The 18,543-nt window shown below is 50.9% G+C and overlaps 1 protein-coding gene and 1 long non-coding RNA gene across 38 annotated transcripts in view; both read left to right on the top strand.

The window, feature by feature from the left end:
• Nucleotides 1-18,543, top strand: part of LOC121063051 (flocculation protein FLO11-like) — a 114,271-nt gene that overhangs the window by 65,587 nt on the left and 30,141 nt on the right. For 34 of the 37 annotated variants that reach the window (XR_005815804.1, XR_005815806.1, XR_005815805.1 and 31 more), the window contains 2 exons: nucleotides 10,010-10,111; nucleotides 11,193-11,294. Coding sequence is in view for 34 of the 37 variants with exons in the window: in XM_040543381.1 (XP_040399315.1) it covers nucleotides 10,010-10,111; nucleotides 11,193-11,294 (204 nt within the window). In the remaining 3 variants the exon portion in view is untranslated. Of the gene's footprint in view, nucleotides 1-10,009; nucleotides 10,112-11,192; nucleotides 11,295-12,103; nucleotides 12,252-13,266; nucleotides 13,624-18,543 lie in introns of those variants that run through there. The other 3 variants (XM_040543360.1, XM_040543355.1, XM_040543379.1) reach the window with 2 other exon arrangements.
• On the top strand, nucleotides 8,128-9,014 carry LOC121063060. Its single transcript, XR_005815808.1, has 3 exons — nucleotides 8,128-8,398; nucleotides 8,705-8,770; nucleotides 8,943-9,014. It is a non-coding gene; the product is annotated as an uncharacterized LOC121063060 (long non-coding RNA).

Raw genomic sequence — 18,543 nt, 5'->3', positions numbered from 1 at the left:
CCACGGCTCAGCTCTCCTCAAGGGGTACAAGAAAAAATTCCCAACTCTTTGGAGTCAGGGCTGGGATTGCCACACGCTGCCACAAGCAACTGGAACCAGAGGGGAGACCCGAGGTGCTGCCACCACCAGAGGTAAGAGATCCTCATTTGCAAAATCTCACTTGAGGGTGGCCCTCTGCTCCCCTGTGGCTCCTTTGAGGAGCAGAAAGCTCGGGTCGAGCTCCGGAGTCCCCTCTGGGGGTGAGGATGAGTTGTCTCCCCGTGGATGGGCCCAGGATTGGAGGGGACAGAGTTGGAGCTCTGTCTTCTCGGGGACACCCAAACCTCACCTTCTGTCCTTTGCCATGTACAGGCCTCAGCTTCTTCCTCCCTCAGATTTGGCTGGGGCCAGAAGCCGAAGGAGAGAAGGCTCTCACTTAACTGTTAACGGGTGCACGGTTAACAGTTGGACCTGATCATCTTGTTAGCATTCACGAAGACGCATAATCCACAAAGTGATTATATGAAGGTGCTTTTATTAGGCGCCGGAAGTTAGGGGCATGCCTGCCCAAATCGAACTTCGTCCGATTTGTTCACTCAGTTCTCTTGTATCTCCTAAAATATTACATATGCATTAAGTTTTACAACACATCTATGCATATTCATTTCCTAGCTCCGCCTAGCCCCGCTTCGTATGCTAATTATCTTATCAGTCCTTCTGCGCCTGCGTATCACTCTCTGGTGGTCGTCCGGGTGGTCGTCGGGATGAAGTAAGATGTCTTCATCAGAGTTGAACTTTCTACCTTTTCTTCTTGCGCATGCTCTCTGAGCCCTTGGTCTCAGTCCAAACCGTAAGGTTGGTTTGATCCAGTTCCCGGGGTCCGAGGGGCCCCCGTTATCTAGATGTCAATCAAGAAAAATGTCAATCAAGAAAAATTACAAAAATTAGGAATCAAGAAAATTACAAAGTTTAGGATTGTCACAACATTTCATAAGTCCACCACTTCTGCTCTGTGTTACATTCGCTCTTCTGGTTGGGTTCACTTGATCTGGAACAGATCCTGTCTATTCGGTTTTCATTCCATTTTGCCTCCTGTGTTCCTCAGATTCTTTCTCTGTAATCCGAAGTTGTTATATGCCGGTGGAGGGTATTGCGGATGTGGTTCCATATGCCGAGCAATGGTTTGCATCACTGTCCAGTTCCGGGTTGTCTTCCTTAGAATCAGACTTTTCAGCATTATAAATGTTAAACAAATTAGTACCCCTACAATCGCCAATATAATTACCGTCTCCAGTAAGGATTCGACCCAATTACTAATATTCCATCCGCTAAACATTTTATCCAACCAGCTTGTTGTCATATCTTTCTCTTCCTGTTCTGCATCTTGTTCCACTTGAGCCAGTTGTTCTATGTCATGTTCTACATCAATAGTCACATCTGGAATGTGGATGCAGCAATGATCAATACGATCTTTTAGAAATCCGCATACTCCGTGTTCCTTTAATAACAGTGTATCTAATGCCAATCGATTTTGTAGCACCATTTTAGTTGTAGCTTGTAGTTGGACATTAAAATCTCTAAAGCCTTACTTGTCCTGTAAGTTTATAAATCATTTCTCTATTTCGATAAGTAGCTACCTGTGCAAACAGAGATTCTAATGCCCAACTGAATTTTAATTCTATCAGTTCCTTTCATTATGGCAAAATCTTTAATCAATCCTACCAGTAAATTCTCTGATGATTGCCCGTGTGGGATCTGTACCACTTGTGTCCGTGGTACCTGGTCCTCCCTTTTTCTTCTAGATCCTTTTTGGTGGGCTACCAATATTCCTTTATCCAATTTTGGATATAGCAATATTTCTCTTATCCCATAATCTGTGCTATTTTCACGTGTTACTATGCACCGGTAGTTTCCTTCGTTGACATTGGTAACACTAAACAGGGTTAGGGTGGTAGCTCCTCTCAGTTGCAGGCCCAGTTCTGGGGTATTACTTACGTACGCCTTCCCCTTCCACCCAGCCTTCAATCCTGTATTGTCCCCGGTTGTGTTTATGTATATTTCCTGGCTCTGTCCGGAGTCATTTATTTTCTCCCAGACCACCTGTAGAGAGCTAATTGTCATTGGTTTATCGTCATGCATTCCACATTCCAAAGTAACATTTTCTCCTTTCAATATTTCCTCTTTCTTATGTTTTTCTGGTATTTCTAGGAACCCAATTACAAGGTATTTACACAAAACAATTACTGTTGTCGTTACCGTTGTTAAGAACCCCGACGTTGTATGGTTATACGCGCCTCATCTGTAGTTTTGTATCTCCGATAGCTCGCACCGACCGAAGTTCAGGAACCTTTTTCACCCGACTGTAATGAATCCAAGCATCCACCCCTTCTACCTTTACAGCTGTAAAAGTAGTCAATAATACCTGATAAGGTCCGGCCCACCGTTCTTTCAGGGGTTCTTCATTCCAGTTTTTAATGTACACTCGGTCGCCTGGCTGAATATCGTGGACAGGGTTTTCCAGTGACAACGGTCGGTTCCACACCAAAACACTTTGAAGTTGAGCTAAAGTTTTGCCAAGAGACAATACGTAATTATAAACATCCTGGTTCCCTGTTATGTGCATATTAGGATTTGGTTCTGGGGATTCATAAGGCTTCCCATACATAATCTCGTACGGGCTTACTGACATTCCACTCCTTGGCTTGATCCTTATTCTCAATAAGGCTATAGGCAAAGCTTGTGGCCATTGTATTTTGGCTTCCTGGCAGATTTTACTGATCTGTCCCTTTAGTGTTTGGTTCATCCTTTCTACCTGTCCACTAGATTGGGGTCTCCATGCAGTATGTAAATGCCAAGAAATTCCTAAAGGCCGGCTTACGTCTTTAACCACAGATGCAACAAAGCGCGGTCCCCTATCCGAGGATATTCCTAACGGTACCCCAAACCTCGGAATGATTTCCCGCAATAACCATTTTACTGTCTCTTTAGCTTGATTGGTGCGACAGGGAAGGGCTTCTGGCCATCCGGAAAAGGTGTCAACCCCTACTAACAAATACCTGTATCCCCTAGTCCTAGCTAACTCTACAAAATCAACTTGCCAGTAATCTCCTGGTTCTATCCCTACTCTCACTCTTCCCATTTCAGCATGTTTTCTTGCTACTGGATTATTTTTCAAACAAATCTCACGCTTTGACGTTACTCACTTTGCCATTGTTAACATATGTGTAGAGATAATGCTACGTTTTAAAAATGTTACCATTGCCTCTGCACCCCAGTGACACTCATTATGTCTTGTCTGAAGTATTTCTCGCATCACCAAGGAGGGTATTACTACCTGGCCCGTAGCGGTTACATACCATCCATCAGAGTTCTTTCGGGCCTTTAGGAGATTTGCTAATTTCTCATCCTCTGGCGAATATCTTGGTTCCTTGGGAAGATTAAGACGAGTGGGGCCTGTCTTGAGTGGTACCAAAGCCATCACATTCCACACCTTCCGAGCAATTTGTCGAGCTGCTCCATCTGCCAACCGATTCCCTTCTGATATCTTCGAGGTTCCTCCTTGATGGGCTTTGCAGTGCATGATAGCCACTTGTTTTGGTTTTTGTACCGCATTTATCAAACTTAACACCTCCTTGTGATATCTTATATTGGCCCCTTGTGAGGACAACAACCCTCTCTCTTTCCATAATGCTCCATGAACGTGGACCACTCCAAAGGCATACTTTGAACCTGTCCAAATATTTACCATCTTTCCTTTACTCAGTTCCAGTGCTCGAGTTAGGGCTATCTGTTCCGCTCGCTGTGCTGATGTTCCAGGTGGTAAAGGTTTTGCTTCGATTACTGTCTTCAGGGTTGTTACTGCATAGCCTGCGTATCGTGCTCCATTCTCCACAAAACTACTACCATCAGTAAAAAGTTCCCAGTCATACCTTTCAAGGGGTACATCCTTCAAATCTTCAATCAAATCCATTCAAATCTTCAATCTCAGAGATCTTCTCCAACCTAAGTGATTCCATGATAGTTCAGCAAGTGTCAAACTGTCCAAACAAATTCTATCATATAAAAGAGCAGAAGTAAATCCTTTAAAAGGTTATAGTTATAATTTGGCAAGAAGGAAGATCAGCTGTTAAGACTAGAAATGTAAATCCTAGAAAGGGAAAATGCTAAAAGAGTTTGGAAGAAATCTTCTGACTGGTCTTAAACGCTTCGTTGTACTTCGAGGGAAGCTCATTAACTCTTCAAGGACTGAAGCGGAAAGTACAGGTTTTATGTCCTGAAGGGCATAAAATTATTGGAGAGTGTCCAGAGGAGGTTGCTGAAGATGGTGAAAGGTCTGGTGGGCAAGAGGTGTGAGGAGCAGCTGAAGTCTCTTGGTTTGTTCAGCCGAGAGAAGAGGCGACTGAGGGGAGGCCTCATGGCGGCCCTCAGCTTCCTGAGGAGGGGAGTGGAGGGGCAGGCGCCGATCTCTTCTCTCTGGGGACCCGAGGGAACAGCACGGAGCTGGGACAGGGCAGGTTCAGGCTGGGCCTTAGGAATAGGTTCTTCCCTGCGAGGGTGGCTGCCAGTACGGATGCCCCCAGTCGTTGCTCTTGTTTGAGAAGTGTCCCATGGTGGTGGTTCTTCCAAATCCAGGTCACAGAAGAAGCAGAGAAACAGCCTGCATGTTTTCCGTGCAGCAATGTCTTGACAGGCACTTTGTGAAAGCCAGCAGACACAGGCGCTGAGGAGAGAGGAGGCTTGTGAGAAAGCTGCATTTGCTCAGCATTTTCTGGCTGATGTTGTGGCCTCAGTCTGCAGCGCTCTTGGTGAGAGCAGCTCTTCCTGTGACTCAGCTGAGAGAGCTTTGTAATTTCTTTCCTTCTTTTTCCGTGTGCTAGCGCCCAAAGTACGAAGATGATGGCAATGCTGAACACAGAGGGCTCCTGGTTTTGAGAGCCCTTCCGCCTCTTTCTTAAGCATTCCCTGAGTAAGGGAGAAATGAGTGGACAGGAGAAACTGGACGCTCCTGTTGTCTCATTCCCAAGCCCTCGTGCAGGTCGAGGGGGCTCTGGCCCATCTCCGTCATGGTGGGGAACTGCAGGAAAGAGCCAGGGCCAGAGAGGTTTCACAAAGCTCACCCCTTTAGGTATTGATCAATCTTCTGCTTTTGTTAGTTCAGCAACACCTCTGTTCTGGTTTGGTTTTGCAGCACTGAAGTCATTAGAGAGCAGAAGTGGGGGACAGCCCTGCTCTTGTGAGAGAGCCTGAGGAACCCCTAACAGTGCCGAAGGGCAGCAAAAGTACGATTGATACCAAGATCATGTAAAATCCTTTTTTCTCTCTTTCTCTTCCCCCATTTCTTTTTTATTTATTTATTTATTTATTTATTTATTTATTTTGACGGGATGCATGAATGAGAACCCTTTATTGTAAATACCGTGCATCTGAAAAGGTGAGCCTTCAGCCAGACGTACTGGCAAGCTTTGGCTCAGCCCCAGAATTACGTTGTCATTGGCATAAGCACGACTGGTTGGGCAGAGGGCTGTGACTGGAGTGCTGCGAGGGACGGTTCTAGGCTCATCAGGAGGGATAGGCAGGGCAGGTGAGGCAGGGGGCTGGCGCAATGACACGGTTGAGAGCCTCTGAGTGAGGATTAAGGGACAAACCAATAATGCGGATGTTGTTGTGGGAGTTGGAGATCGGCCTCCCATCCCGGGTGACTGCACGGATGGATGGTTCAATAAGGAATTAGGCAATGTCTCCAGGTCAGCTGCCTTGTCCCTAAGTGTGTGGGTGACTTTGGGTTGCCAGATGTTAGCAGGGAATGACAAGGAGCAGACACAAACAGGTCCAGGAAATTCCTAAAGCACCTTGATGATAACTTCTTGATCCAGGTACTAAGGGAGCTGACTAGGAAAGGTGCCCTTCTAGATTGTTGCTTGTAAACCGAGAATGTCTCCTGGGTGAAGTGGCGAATGGCAGCCATCTTGGCTACGGTGGCCACAAAGACGTCGAGCTGAAAATCTTTGGTGATAGGAAGAAAACTGCCAGTAAAACTTCCACCAGTGGCTGTGCCACTGCCGCAGACTCACCATCGGGTGCCGCCTCAGCACAGGTTGGTGGAGCCAGAGTGGTCTGGGGGGGGTGGTGGTGGGATTTGGGTCCCCTCATCTTTGGGGAGCGCCACGTTGTCCTCTGAGGGGAGTGGCGGCTGCCCCCTGCTCCTGGTCAGGTTCCAGGGAGCAGGGAGCAGCTGCCCCGGGAGCGGAGGATCCAGGAGAAGGGGTGGTGGGGGGCCGGGGTGGATGGGGGCCTGCAGCAGGCAGGAGCCTGTGGGGTGCAGGGGCTCCCTGTGCGGCATGGCCCCCGGGCCTCAGCTCCAACGGCTGTGGGGCACCAGTGTCCCCATCACCATGGGCTGACCCCAGACACAGATGGGGGGACACGGAGGAGCAGCGGGTAGGGGCAGCACCGCAGGTGGGAGCAGCACCACATGAACTGTGAGCCCGGCACCCCAGACCAGGCATTGGCCTTAGGTAGCAGGTGGAGGATGGTGTGGATGTGAGCGGGCTGGTATGGCATCAGCATCGCTCCAGGCATGGGGGCAACAAGCAGGCCCTGGAGACAGGGGTGTGGGTAGTTTGGGGTACTTTCAGGTTAGTAGAGTTTCCTTTGTTTGTTTTCCACCTCCTCTCTTTTGCAGGGGTGCAAATGCTGCTCCCATCTGTGGTGGAAGCGGGCCCTGTGGTACCGCCACTGGTACCATGGAGCTGTGATGGGGAGCCAATGGGGCGGCTGTCTGTAGGGGTCCCCAGGAGGTGCCTGTCTGGGGTGCTCGTGGTGGGTTGCGGGATGCTGGGGCTGGGGCTGCTGGTACTGGAGTTGCCAATAGCAGCATGGGGTGGGGATGCTGGGGCTGGGCGTGCTGGCACCAAGTTGGGGATGCTGCTACCAGTCCTGGACAGAGATGCCGGTAGTGGTGCTGGGACCTTGTGGGGATACCAATACTGGAGCTGGGGGCAATCAGGGTGCTGGAGGTGGTACTGGAAGTGGGACAGTGATGTTGGTACTCGGGCGGTGATGCTCTTACTGGGGCCATGCTGCTGGTACTAGTACAGATTTGGTGGGGCATCTCCACTGGTACTGGGATGCTGATGCTTGTACTGGGACAGCAGTGCATGTAGTGGGACAGCTGTGCTGGAACTGGGACAGTGATTGTGCACCTCAAAGACTGGTCAGCCCCTTGGAAGTAATGGCTGCATTCAGAGGCGGGGAAGAAGAAAGAAGAGGTTCAACAAAAAGAGCAAAGATCAGCCACGCTTCTCACAGCATCTCCCTTTGCAAAGGCAAGTGCCCTTCAAAGCCCACAGGCACCATGTCAACTCCTTCAACTGGCTGCCAGCCTGCAACTTGCCACCCGCAGAGCATGAATGCCATCACCTTGGCAATTCAGGAAATCATTAGGTAACGTTGCCTAGTCTCAAAGACAGATTCTGTAGCTGGATAAATCACCATTGGAAATCTGGTAAAACAAGAGTTTTACTTGAAAACTCAGTGTAGCAAGAAGTGTAGGCTGAAATGCAGAATTTCTTCGGAACTCTGCTGTGACACTGTGCCAAGCAGTGAGGTCACAGCACCTCTCCGTGACGCTGCGAGGGCCATGAGGTCCCAACGCTGCTCCGTGACACCACGAGGGCTGCAACGTCACAACACCCCTTGGTGATGCAGTGCTGGGCTGTGAGGTCCCGACACCCCATTGTGACGCTGGGCCGGGCCACAGGCACTGCTCCGCACCAGTCCTGACAGCAGCACTAGCTGCAGCTGCAGCGGTGGTGGTGGAAGCATGGTGCGAGTGTGGGGAGCCACAGCCCCTGCCTGCCTCCTCTTCCCCCTCCTGGTGGTCCTGTGCGCCCAGGGTGCCCAGGCTGCGCCATGGCAACCACCGGGAGCAGGTGGGTGGGAGGGCCAGGGCCAACACCAACCCCTGGGCGACATGGTGCTGCGCGGCACGCATATTGATGGAGGGGACGGGGACGGGATAGCAGCAGGGCTGGGCGGGCACCGCGGGCAGGGGGCAGGCAGGAGGCAGAAGCCCTGCAGGGTGGCACGGTGGGGCCGTGGCTGCTGCGGGGTTGTTTCCTGCCGGGGGGGCCGGGAGTGGCGCTGGGGCCGAGAAGCCTGGGGCTGGGGCCGAGAAGCCTGGGGCTGAGCCCCTGTGGGGCTGAGGCCGCTGGCCCCTCTGGGGAAATTTCCACCTGCATCTTTGTCCCATGACATTGCCTCAGCCCCCTCAGTCACTGCAGGGTGCTGGGGAAGAGGGAGAGCACAGCATGCCATGGGAACTTCTCTCATCTCTGCTTGATTTTAGATGACGATGCTGGTTCTCCATATCCAGCTTCTCAGCTGGATCCTCGTTTGGAGCCTCAGGAGGATCCCCGAGGTACGTTGCGAGTGTGCTTCCTTGAAGGAAGATGGCTAATGGGCTGTAATAGTTTATTCAGGGTCTTCCAAGTGGGTTTGTGCCTTGAGGGGGCTTGCACAAATGAGCCCTGAATATTTCTTCACTTGGAGAGATGCCACCCCTGCCCCTCTCCATAGAGAGGGAGGAACCCAGGCTTTTCTTCCTGTTTGGGCCATGTCATTACCTGACCCCCAGCCAGTGCCTCCCGCTCACTGAGGAAGAGGCAGGCCCCAAGAGGCAATGGAAGCTCCCCTTACCTGTGTCTGATCCCACTTGTGCCCACAGGCAGTACTGGTCAAGTGCCTCCATGGAATCCTGCTCCTGAGCCTGCCAGTATGGGTCCCACAGGTGGTAAGTTGTCAGTGTTCATTTCCTTGCTATTTGTTAACGGTTTGTTGAGCTAGCTCAGCAAGGGTTCAGCTGCTCACTGGCCAGGGGGCTTCTCCATGACAAACATGGGTGATCATTTTTCCTGGGGTCTGCATGCTCCCCCTGCAGTGGGGTCTTCCTTTGTGGCCAGCAGAGATCTTCCCGTAAGAAACACCTGAGGGGCCACATCTTTGGCGGCGTGGTCCCTGCGGGCTGTTGCTCACAGCCTCGAGAGAGGATTTGGGAAGAGGCCAAGAGGGAGCCTACAGCTCAGCAGGCCCCTTTGCGGCTTTGGAAATCCTGGCTCGTGTCTGGGTCCCACATCATTGCCTGAGCCCCCTCCAGTCGCTGCAGGTCACTAAGGAAGAGGTAGATCACACCACGCAAGGGGAACATTTCTCTTCTGTGCTTGATTGCAGCAGTTCTCGCAGGCACTGGCTACTCGACACCTCAGCCTGATGTGGACCACGAGCCTCAGGTTAATCTGCCAGGTAAGTCAGCGGAAGGAAGGAGCATCTAGGTGCCGCAGAGCCAGCAGGCACCTTGCGCTTGAGTTGAGATCTGGGGTGGGCACGGGGACGGCCCTTCTCCGGGCAGCTCCACGCATGCTTAGTTTGTACCAGCACGGTGCCACTGCAGGCACCCAGCAACTGTTTGCAAGACGCTCTTGAGTGGCAGGGAGAGACGAGTGCCGTGGAGCAGTCCCCTCTTTGAACTGCATTCTCTGTCACTCTGGTCAGAAGGAGTATATTGACATAGTTCACAGGAGGGACTCCACTTGTGTTTACAGATGGGACCGAAGGCGAAGGTGATCCAGGTTCCCAGATGGGTTCCAGGACTGAAGCTCTGGGAGATGGCCTGGGTAAGTTGTGGCTTTTGACTTCCTTTGAGAGCTGCCAGCTCAAAGCCCAAATGTCAGCCAGGCATCTCTGCAGCTGGGAGGGTATAGACCGGCACGTGCGTGTGCCCTGTCAAGGCACGACCCCTGGTATGCTCTCCTACTGAGCTCTTGATGTAGATGGCGATGGGACAGAAACTTCTCACGGGTCTTTGGTTGCAGAAGTGTCCCCAGCGAGGGCTTTGCCAGACCCTCGGCTGCTTCCTGCGCTGGAGCCCAGCTGGTATCCCAGGGGTGGGTAGTCATTTCACTGACTTCACAAACGAAGCCCTGGTTCTCCAAATCGCACTGGTGCCAAAGTTAACTTACTACTTTCTGTTCAGGTCCTCTAACAGCGAAGGAAAACGCTGAACTAAGAAAATCTTCCCCAACATCCTCTGACATCGTAGAGGATATCATCAAGGAGTTAGAGGAGGCAGCACCTGGTGGGTATATTTCACTCTGTCCGCCATAAGACTTGGGAAGCTGAGGTTCTAAATCCATGTGTGGACACACCGTAACCTGCACAGCAAGAAGGGATCGATCAGAACGGAGACACTCAATTTCATACCTAGCAGGCACTGGTGAGCCTCAGAGAAGGCCGAGAGCCTCTGCTGCCGCTTGTGGGTCACGCCGTGTCCCAGGGGCAGCTGCTAGCCCAGTATTACCACTACTGGTCCGAGCTGTTCCGTGCAAACATTGGTATCCAGCCAGCAGCAAAGGGCTTCTGCTGAACTTGTGTTCAGCTCCCGCACAGCACTGCTTGCAGCTGGGCGAGTTCAAGGCAGGAGGCACATCCCAAGCAGTGCTTGCTGTCCCCTGAGCAGGGAGACACATGTCACCGCAGGGGAGAGCACCCTTGGGCAGAGGAGGGAAAGCGCAGGCAGATTTGGGTCAGCGGCTGGGATCAGAGCAGCCCGGCCCAGCCCTCTTGTTCTCCTTGATGTCTGAGGATTCTCGGTGACAGCCTGCAGGCAGGGGCGAGTTCAAGATGCACACCCAGCTTGGTGCCCGACCCCTAACTTATAGGAGCTGAAAGGAAAGGCACTTAACTCAGTCTCAGCTGATTTAGCTGTCCATTTCTAGTTGGGTTTCAAATGACTTGGCCAAATGTCTTGGGATGGAGTCAGCATGATGGGATGGACATGCTTCTCAGAAGGGCTGTTCCTGCCTCTGAACTGGATGCAGCTTTTTTATGTCCTCTTTGAAGGCAGGAATTGAGCGTCATCTTGCAGTGTGCCAAAAATGCACTATGCGTGATGAGAACAAGAAGATCTCCTGCAATCTCCTGGTCTCGCAGCAGGCCAGATTTTGCTGTCTGTGCTGGTAGACTGCCAGGAGTCAAACACTTAGATTTTTCTTTGTGAATCACATGCTGTTTGCAGTAGTGAGTACCTCCCCCAAAAGTCCAGGCCTTAGCTTCTAAACTTTAGGGATATCTTTTGAGAAGCACTACCTTCCAAAGATACCATCCTCGAAAGGAGGAGCAGTTCCTTATAGTCACACTGTCCTGCTTTCTTCCTAAAGGGATGGTTAGAGAGACTGTGCCGAAGGAGGTGCTTTGGCAAGGAAGCGGTCGCACGCTGCCGCTCCCTGGCAAAAGAACAGAGGCAACACAGGCAACACCAGGTAAAGGCTGTTTCTTGGTCATCCGCTGTCACCAACCAGAACCAGCATGCGTGTGCAGGTTCTTGCCCTGGTACCCGCTCTTGCACCTCATGTCAGCAGCCAAACCCAAGAGCAAGGGAGTAGGCAGCAAGTGTTGCAGAGGAAGGCAGGAGTGGCTCCCTGAGGATGGCTGTCTTCCCCGGGCTGTGACAGCATGTGACAGCAGTGCAGCGGAGAGACGCTCACAAAGCTCTGTGGCTGTGGTTACAGAGGGGTCACCACCCAGTTCCCAGGGATTTTGGAACCTTGCTCTTGGGGGAACGAGGCCATGAGAAGCCCACTGAGCAGACGATGGGAAACGGGACCCCTCCTGTGAGCTGAGACCCAGAGTGATGCCCTGACCCAGTGCAGATGGGGCACTGCCTCCCTGGCTCTCCTGGGCTCCCAAATTTTGTTCAGTTTTGTCCCTAAGGCTCCGAGTGTGCCTCAAGCAGCGAAGGTGGGCAAGCACCTAAGAACTTTTAGAACTCCAAAGAGCTGGGGGAGCAAACCTGAGACACTGGGCTCTCAGCATTATGGCAGGGAAAACAAAGGATGGAGGGTAAACAAAGCTGAGAGGCAAAAGGGAGGCTCCAGAGTGCATTGAGTTGCAGTGACTTTGGCAGATTCCCCAGCTTCTGCTGAACCTCGGGAAGCATTGCGGCCTGAGGATTTTCACTTGCTCAAAGATGTTATCCAAATGAAAAAGAACACTTCCTGGCAATGTCAGACCTCCTGTGAGATTACCAGTAGCGCACAGGACACAGCAATGTCCACAATTGTTCTTCCAGGCGTGGATGGGGAGAACAATGCAAACACTGCAAAACCCCAAAATTTCCAAAGTTACTGCATAGAAGGCGCTGCGGCATTCTTGGTTCCCCTCCTGCTTGTGACAGTTGCGTGCTGCGTGCTTATCCGGCGTTGGAGGCAGAAAAATCAGTGAGTTGTTGTTCCCCCGCTCCCTCTCCTCCTCTCCCCCTCCCAAATTCTTAACCGTATCTTTGTCAACATTATTATATGGCTGCTGCTAGCCAGGAAGCAGTTGTCATTAGCGTATTGTGAAGTGAGCAGTTAGTTTTTGACCAGACTCTTCTGAAATTTCTGCTGTCCAGTGTTTTAGGTGGCCTCTAATTCCTGGGCATTCTGTTCGGGAGCCCATTTTTCTGTTGCTGGTCTTAGCCAAGCTTGGCCCTTCCGCAGCAAGAGCAGAGCCAGGGACAGCCGTAGGCAAAGCAAGGTCAGGAAGAGAAATGCAGGAGCTGAGAGAGAGTGCCATCAGAGAGAGAAGCACAGCAGTGCCAGTTGCCCCCCAGCACAAGGCATCCTGTTCTGGGATGCCCTGAATTGCAGGTGTCCGCCTCAGCAGAGGTGTGCCAGCTACTGGGAGCATGGGGATGAGCCCTGCCAGCTGCGGGCATTGCCTTGGAGAGAGGCACTCAGTGTGTCACAGCCGCACCTGAGCGCTGCCAGCGTGCATCTTCAGCACAGACAGGGCTTGTGTGTTTAATTGCACATCCCAAAGAGCGGATGGGCAGCACCTCACCGAACAGTGAGCCGAGGCTGTCACCTTGTTGGGCCAGGGCCAGGGCCAGGGCCGGGCAGGGAGCTGAGTGCTGATCCTTGCCAGGTGCTCTGGGGAAGGGCAGTCGGTGGCTGTGGTGACCCGGCCGTGCTGAGCCCGGCTTTGGACCCCTGTCTCTGCGGGGGCCAGGTCTTCTTGCTGGGACAGCACGTGCAGAGCAGGCAGGTCAGGATGGCTGGCGAGGCGCTGGGGAGGAGACGAGCTGGGGCAGGATGTGGAGGGGAGCGGAGTCCCAGCCGAGGGCACCCCGTTTTCTGCACAGAGCACTGTGTGCCCACAGCTGACGCACAGCCGGGTGCCTGCACCCCGCTGCCTCGCACCCGCCTGGCACCGCAGCCACAGCACAGCCTCAGCAAGTTCCTGTCTCCGCAGGCGCCTCGCCGCAGCCCAGGCAGCCCAGACTGACACCCGCAGCCGCTCCGTGAGCCCGTACAGGCAGCCTGACCACCGTGGTATGCCTGAGAGCCGGGCCCGACGCCAGCGGCCACCATCAGTGCCTGGAAGACCGGCCCGCCTGCCACCAGCCCGGCCTCCACGGCCCCCACGCCCGGCACCAGATCAATGGAAGGCGCACGACCGGCCCAGCACCCCCCAGTCCTCGTGGGCACAGACGCCGCCCCCACGGCCCCCCCCACCCTCCTCCAAGGGCTGGGGCAGGCCCCCCCAGGGTGCAGCCTGGGGCAATTACTGACCCCCGGGCTGCAGCTTAAATAAATATTGCATAATACAGCACAGCAGTCCGGGTCTTATGTACAGCAATACCCAGGAACCCACAGCAGGACTTTGTAAGTGATCGAGAAGTAACCCTGAGGGTCCTCGGTGCTGGGGGTCAGCCAGACTGTGCCCACCATGCAGGGAACGCAGGGGAAGGGAGTTGGGGAGCAGCACAGCAGGAGCAGACAGAAGGGCTGTGAGTGCGGCAGCGACCCTGCACAGCGCTCACCTGAGAAGCCCCTGTTCAAACTGGCTGTGCCACAGCCACACACAAGCCCGGGCCCTTCCTGATCCTGGGCCGAGGCCAGGCTCCCCACAGCCAGCCCTCCTCGGGTCCTGACACTGCACGGATGGCCGATTTTGGCCAGGGTGCTCCATGCCAACACTCCCACGGCTCAGCTCTCCTCAAGGGGTACAAGAAAAAATTCCCAACTCTTTGGAGTCAGGGCTGGGATTGCCACACGCTGCCACAAGCAACTGGAACCAGAGGGGAGACCCGAGGTGCTGCCACCACCAGAGGTAAGAGATCCTCATTTGCAAAATCTCACTTGAGGGTGGCCCTCTGCTCCCCTGTGGCTCCTTTGAGGAGCAGAAAGCTCGGGTCGAGCTCCGGAGTCCCCTCTGGGGGTGAGGATGAGTTGTCTCCCCGTGGATGGGCCCAGGATTGGAGGGGACAGAGTTGGAGCTCTGTCTTCTCGGGGACACCCAAACCTCACCTTCTGTCCTTTGCCATGTACAGGCCTCAGCTTCTTCCTCCCTCAGATTTGGCTGGGGCCAGAAGCCGAAGGAGAGAAGGCTCTCACTTAACTGTTAACGGGTGCACGGTTAACAGTTGGACCTGATCATCTTGTTAGCATTCACGAAGACGCATAATCCACAAAGTGATTATATGAAGGTGCTTTTATTAGGCGCCGGAAGTTAGGGGCATGCCTGCCCAAATCGAACTTCGTCCGATTTGTTCACTCAGTTCTCTTGTATCTCCTAAAATATTACATATGCATTAAGTTTTACAACACATCTATGCATATTCATTTCCTAGCTCCGCCTAGCCCCGCTTCGTATGCTAATTATCTTATCAGTCCTTCTGCGCCTGCGTATCACTCTCTGGTGGTCGTCCGGGTGGTCGTCGGGATGAAGTAAGATGTCTTCATCAGAGTTGAACTTTCTACCTTTTCTTCTTGCGCATGCTCTCTGAGCCCTTGGTCTCAGTCCAAACCGTAAGGTTGGTTTGATCCAGTTCCCGGGGTCCGAGGGGCCCCCGTTATCTAGATGTCAATCAAGAAAAATGTCAATCAAGAAAAATTACAAAAATTAGGAATCAAGAAAATTACAAAGTTTAGGATTGTCACAACATTTCATAAGTCCACCACTTCTGCTCTGTGTTACATTCGCTCTTCTGGTTGGGTTCACTTGATCTGGAACAGATCCTGTCTATTCGGTTTTCATTCCATTTTGCCTCCTGTGTTCCTCAGATTCTTTCTCTGTAATCCGAAGTTGTTATATGCCGGTGGAGGGTATTGCGGATGTGGTTCCATATGCCGAGCAATGGTCTGCATCACTGTCCAGTTCCGGGTTGTCTTCCTTAGAATCAGACTTTTCAGCATTATAAATGTTAAACAAATTAGTACCCCTACAATCGCCAATATAATTACCGTCTCCAGTAAGGATTCGACCCAATTACTAATATTCCATCCGCTAAACATTTTATCCAACCAGCTTGTTGTCATATCTTTCTCTTCCTGTTCTGCATCTTGTTCCACTTGAGCCAGTTGTTCTATGTCATGTTCTACATCAATAGTCACATCTGGAATGTGGATGCAGCAATGATCAATACGATCTTTTAGAAATCCGCATACTCCGTGTTCCTTTAATAACAGTGTATCTAATGCCAATCGATTTTGTAGCACCATTTTAGTTGTAGCTTGTAGTTGGACATTAAAATCTCTAAAGCCTTACTTGTCCTGTAAGTTTATAAATCATTTCTCTATTTCGATAAGTAGCTACCTGTGCAAACAGAGATTCTAATGCCCAACTGAATTTTAATTCTATCAGTTCCTTTCATTATGGCAAAATCTTTAATCAATCCTACCAGTAAATTCTCTGATGATTGCCCGTGTGGGATCTGTACCACTTGTGTCCGTGGTACCTGGTCCTCCCTTTTTCTTCTAGATCCTTTTTGGTGGGCTACCAATATTCCTTTATCCAATTTTGGATATAGCAATATTTCTCTTATCCCATAATCTGTGCTATTTTCACGTGTTACTATGCACCGGTAGTTTCCTTCGTTGACATTGATAACACTAAACAGGGTTAGGGTGGTAGCTCCTCTCAGTTGCAGGCCCAGTTCTGGGGTATTACTTACGTACGCCTTCCCCTTCCACCCAGCCTTCAATCCTGTATTGTCCCCGGTTGTGTTTATGTATATTTCCTGGCTCTGTCCGGAGTCATTTATTTTCTCCCAGACCACCTGTAGAGAGCTAATTGTCATTGGTTTATCGTCATGCATTCCACATTCCAAAGTAACATTTTCTCCTTTCAATATTTCCTCTTTCTTATGTTTTTCTGGTATTTCTAGGAACCCAATTACAAGGTATTTACACAAAACAATTACTGTTGTCGTTACCGTTGTTAAGAACCCCGACGTTGTATGGTTATACGCGCCTCATCTGTAGTTTTGTATCTCCGATAGCTCGCACCGACCGAAGTTCAGGAACCTTTTTCACCCGACTGTAATGAATCCAAGCATCCACCCCTTCTACCTTTACAGCTGTAAAAGTAGTCAATAATACCTGATAAGGTCCGGCCCACCGTTCTTTCAGGGGTTCTTCATTCCAGTTTTTAATGTACACTCGGTCGCCTGGCTGAATATCGTGGACAGGGTTTTCCAGTGACAACGGTCGGTTCCACACCAAAACACTTTGAAGTTGAGCTAAAGTTTTGCCAAGAGACAATACGTAATTATAAACATCCTGGTTCCCTGTTATGTGCATATTAGGATTTGGTTCTGGGGATTCATAAGGCTTCCCATACATAATCTCGTACGGGCTTACTGACATTCCACTCCTTGGCTTGATCCTTATTCTCAATAAGGCTATAGGCAAAGCTTGTGGCCATTGTATTTTGGCTTCCTGGCAGATTTTACTGATCTGTCCCTTTAGTGTTTGGTTCATCCTTTCTACCTGTCCACTAGATTGGGGTCTCCATGCAGTATGTAAATGCCAAGAAATTCCTAAAGGCCGGCTTACGTCTTTAACCACAGATGCAACAAAGCGCGGTCCCCTATCCGAGGATATTCCTAACGGTACCCCAAACCTCGGAATGATTTCCCGCAATAACCATTTTACTGTCTCTTTAGCTTGATTGGTGCGACAGGGAAGGGCTTCTGGCCATCCGGAAAAGGTGTCAACCCCTACTAACAAATACCTGTATCCCCTAGTCCTAGCTAACTCTACAAAATCAACTTGCCAGTAATCTCCTGGTTCTATCCCTACTCTCACTCTTCCCATTTCAGCATGTTTTCTTGCTACTGGATTATTTTTCAAACAAATCTCACGCTTTGACGTTACTCACTTTGCCATTGTTAACATATGTGTAGAGATAATGCTACGTTTTAAAAATGTTACCATTGCCTCTGCACCCCAGTGACACTCATTATGTCTTGTCTGAAGTATTTCTCGCATCACCAAGGAGGGTATTACTACCTGGCCCGTAGCGGTTACATACCATCCATCAGAGTTCTTTCGGGCCTTTAGGAGATTTGCTAATTTCTCATCCTCTGGCGAATATCTTGGTTCCTTGGGAAGATTAAGACGAGTGGGGCCTGTCTTGAGTGGTACCAAAGCCATCACATTCCACACCTTCCGAGCAATTTGTCGAGCTGCTCCATCTGCCAACCGATTCCCTTCTGATATCTTCGAGGTTCCTCCTTGATGGGCTTTGCAGTGCATGATAGCCACTTGTTTTGGTTTTTGTACCACATTTATCAAACTTAACACCTCCTCGTGATATCTTATATTGGCCCCTTGTGAGGACAACAACCCTCTCTCTTTCCATAATGCTCCATGAACGTGGACGACTCCAAAGGCATACTTTGAACCTGTCCAAATATTTACCATCTTTCCTTTACTCAGTTCCAGTGCTCGCGTTAGGGCTATCTGTTCCGCTCGCTGTGCTGATGTTCCAGGTGGTAAAGGTTTTGCTTCGATTACTGTCTTCAGGGTTGTTACTGCATAGCCTGCGTATCGTGCTCCATTCTCCACAAAACTACTACCATCAGTAAAAAGTTCCCAGTCATACCTTTCAAGGGGTACATCCTTCAAATCTTCAATCAAATCCATTCAAATCTTCAATCTCAGAGATCTTCTCCAACCTAAGTGATTCCATGATAGTTCAGCAAGTGTCAAACTGTCCAAACAAATTCTATCATATAAAAGAGCAGAAGTAAATCCTTTAAAAGGTTATAGTTATAATTTGGCAAGAAGGAAGATCAGCTGTTAAGACTAGAAATGTAAATCCTAGAAAGGGAAAATGCTAAAAGAGTTTGGAAGAAATCTTCTGACTGGTCTTAAACGCTTCGTTGTACTTCGAGGGAAGCTCATTAACTCTTCAAGGACTGAAGCGGAAAGTACAGGTTTTATGTCCTGAAGGGCATAAAATTATTGGAGAGTGTCCAGAGGAGGTTGCTGAAGATGGTGAAAGGTCTGGTGGGCAAGAGGTGTGAGGAGCAGCTGAAGTCTCTTGGTTTGTTCAGCCGAGAGAAGAGGCGACTGAGGGGAGGCCTCATGGCGGCCCTCAGCTTCCTGAGGAGGGGAGTGGAGGGGCAGGCGCCGATCTCTTCTCTCTGGGGACCCGAGGGAACAGCATGGAGCTGGGACAGGGCAGGTTCAGGCTGGGCGTTAGGAATAGGTTCTTCCCTGCGAGGGTGGCTGCCAATAC

Source organism: Cygnus olor, unplaced genomic scaffold (genome assembly GCF_009769625.2).
Source record: "Cygnus olor isolate bCygOlo1 unplaced genomic scaffold, bCygOlo1.pri.v2 S100, whole genome shotgun sequence".
NCBI classification, from domain to species: domain Eukaryota; kingdom Metazoa; phylum Chordata; class Aves; order Anseriformes; family Anatidae; genus Cygnus; species Cygnus olor.
The sequence above is the reverse complement of the archived record's forward strand: the minus strand, read 5'-3'. Positions and strand labels throughout refer to the sequence as shown.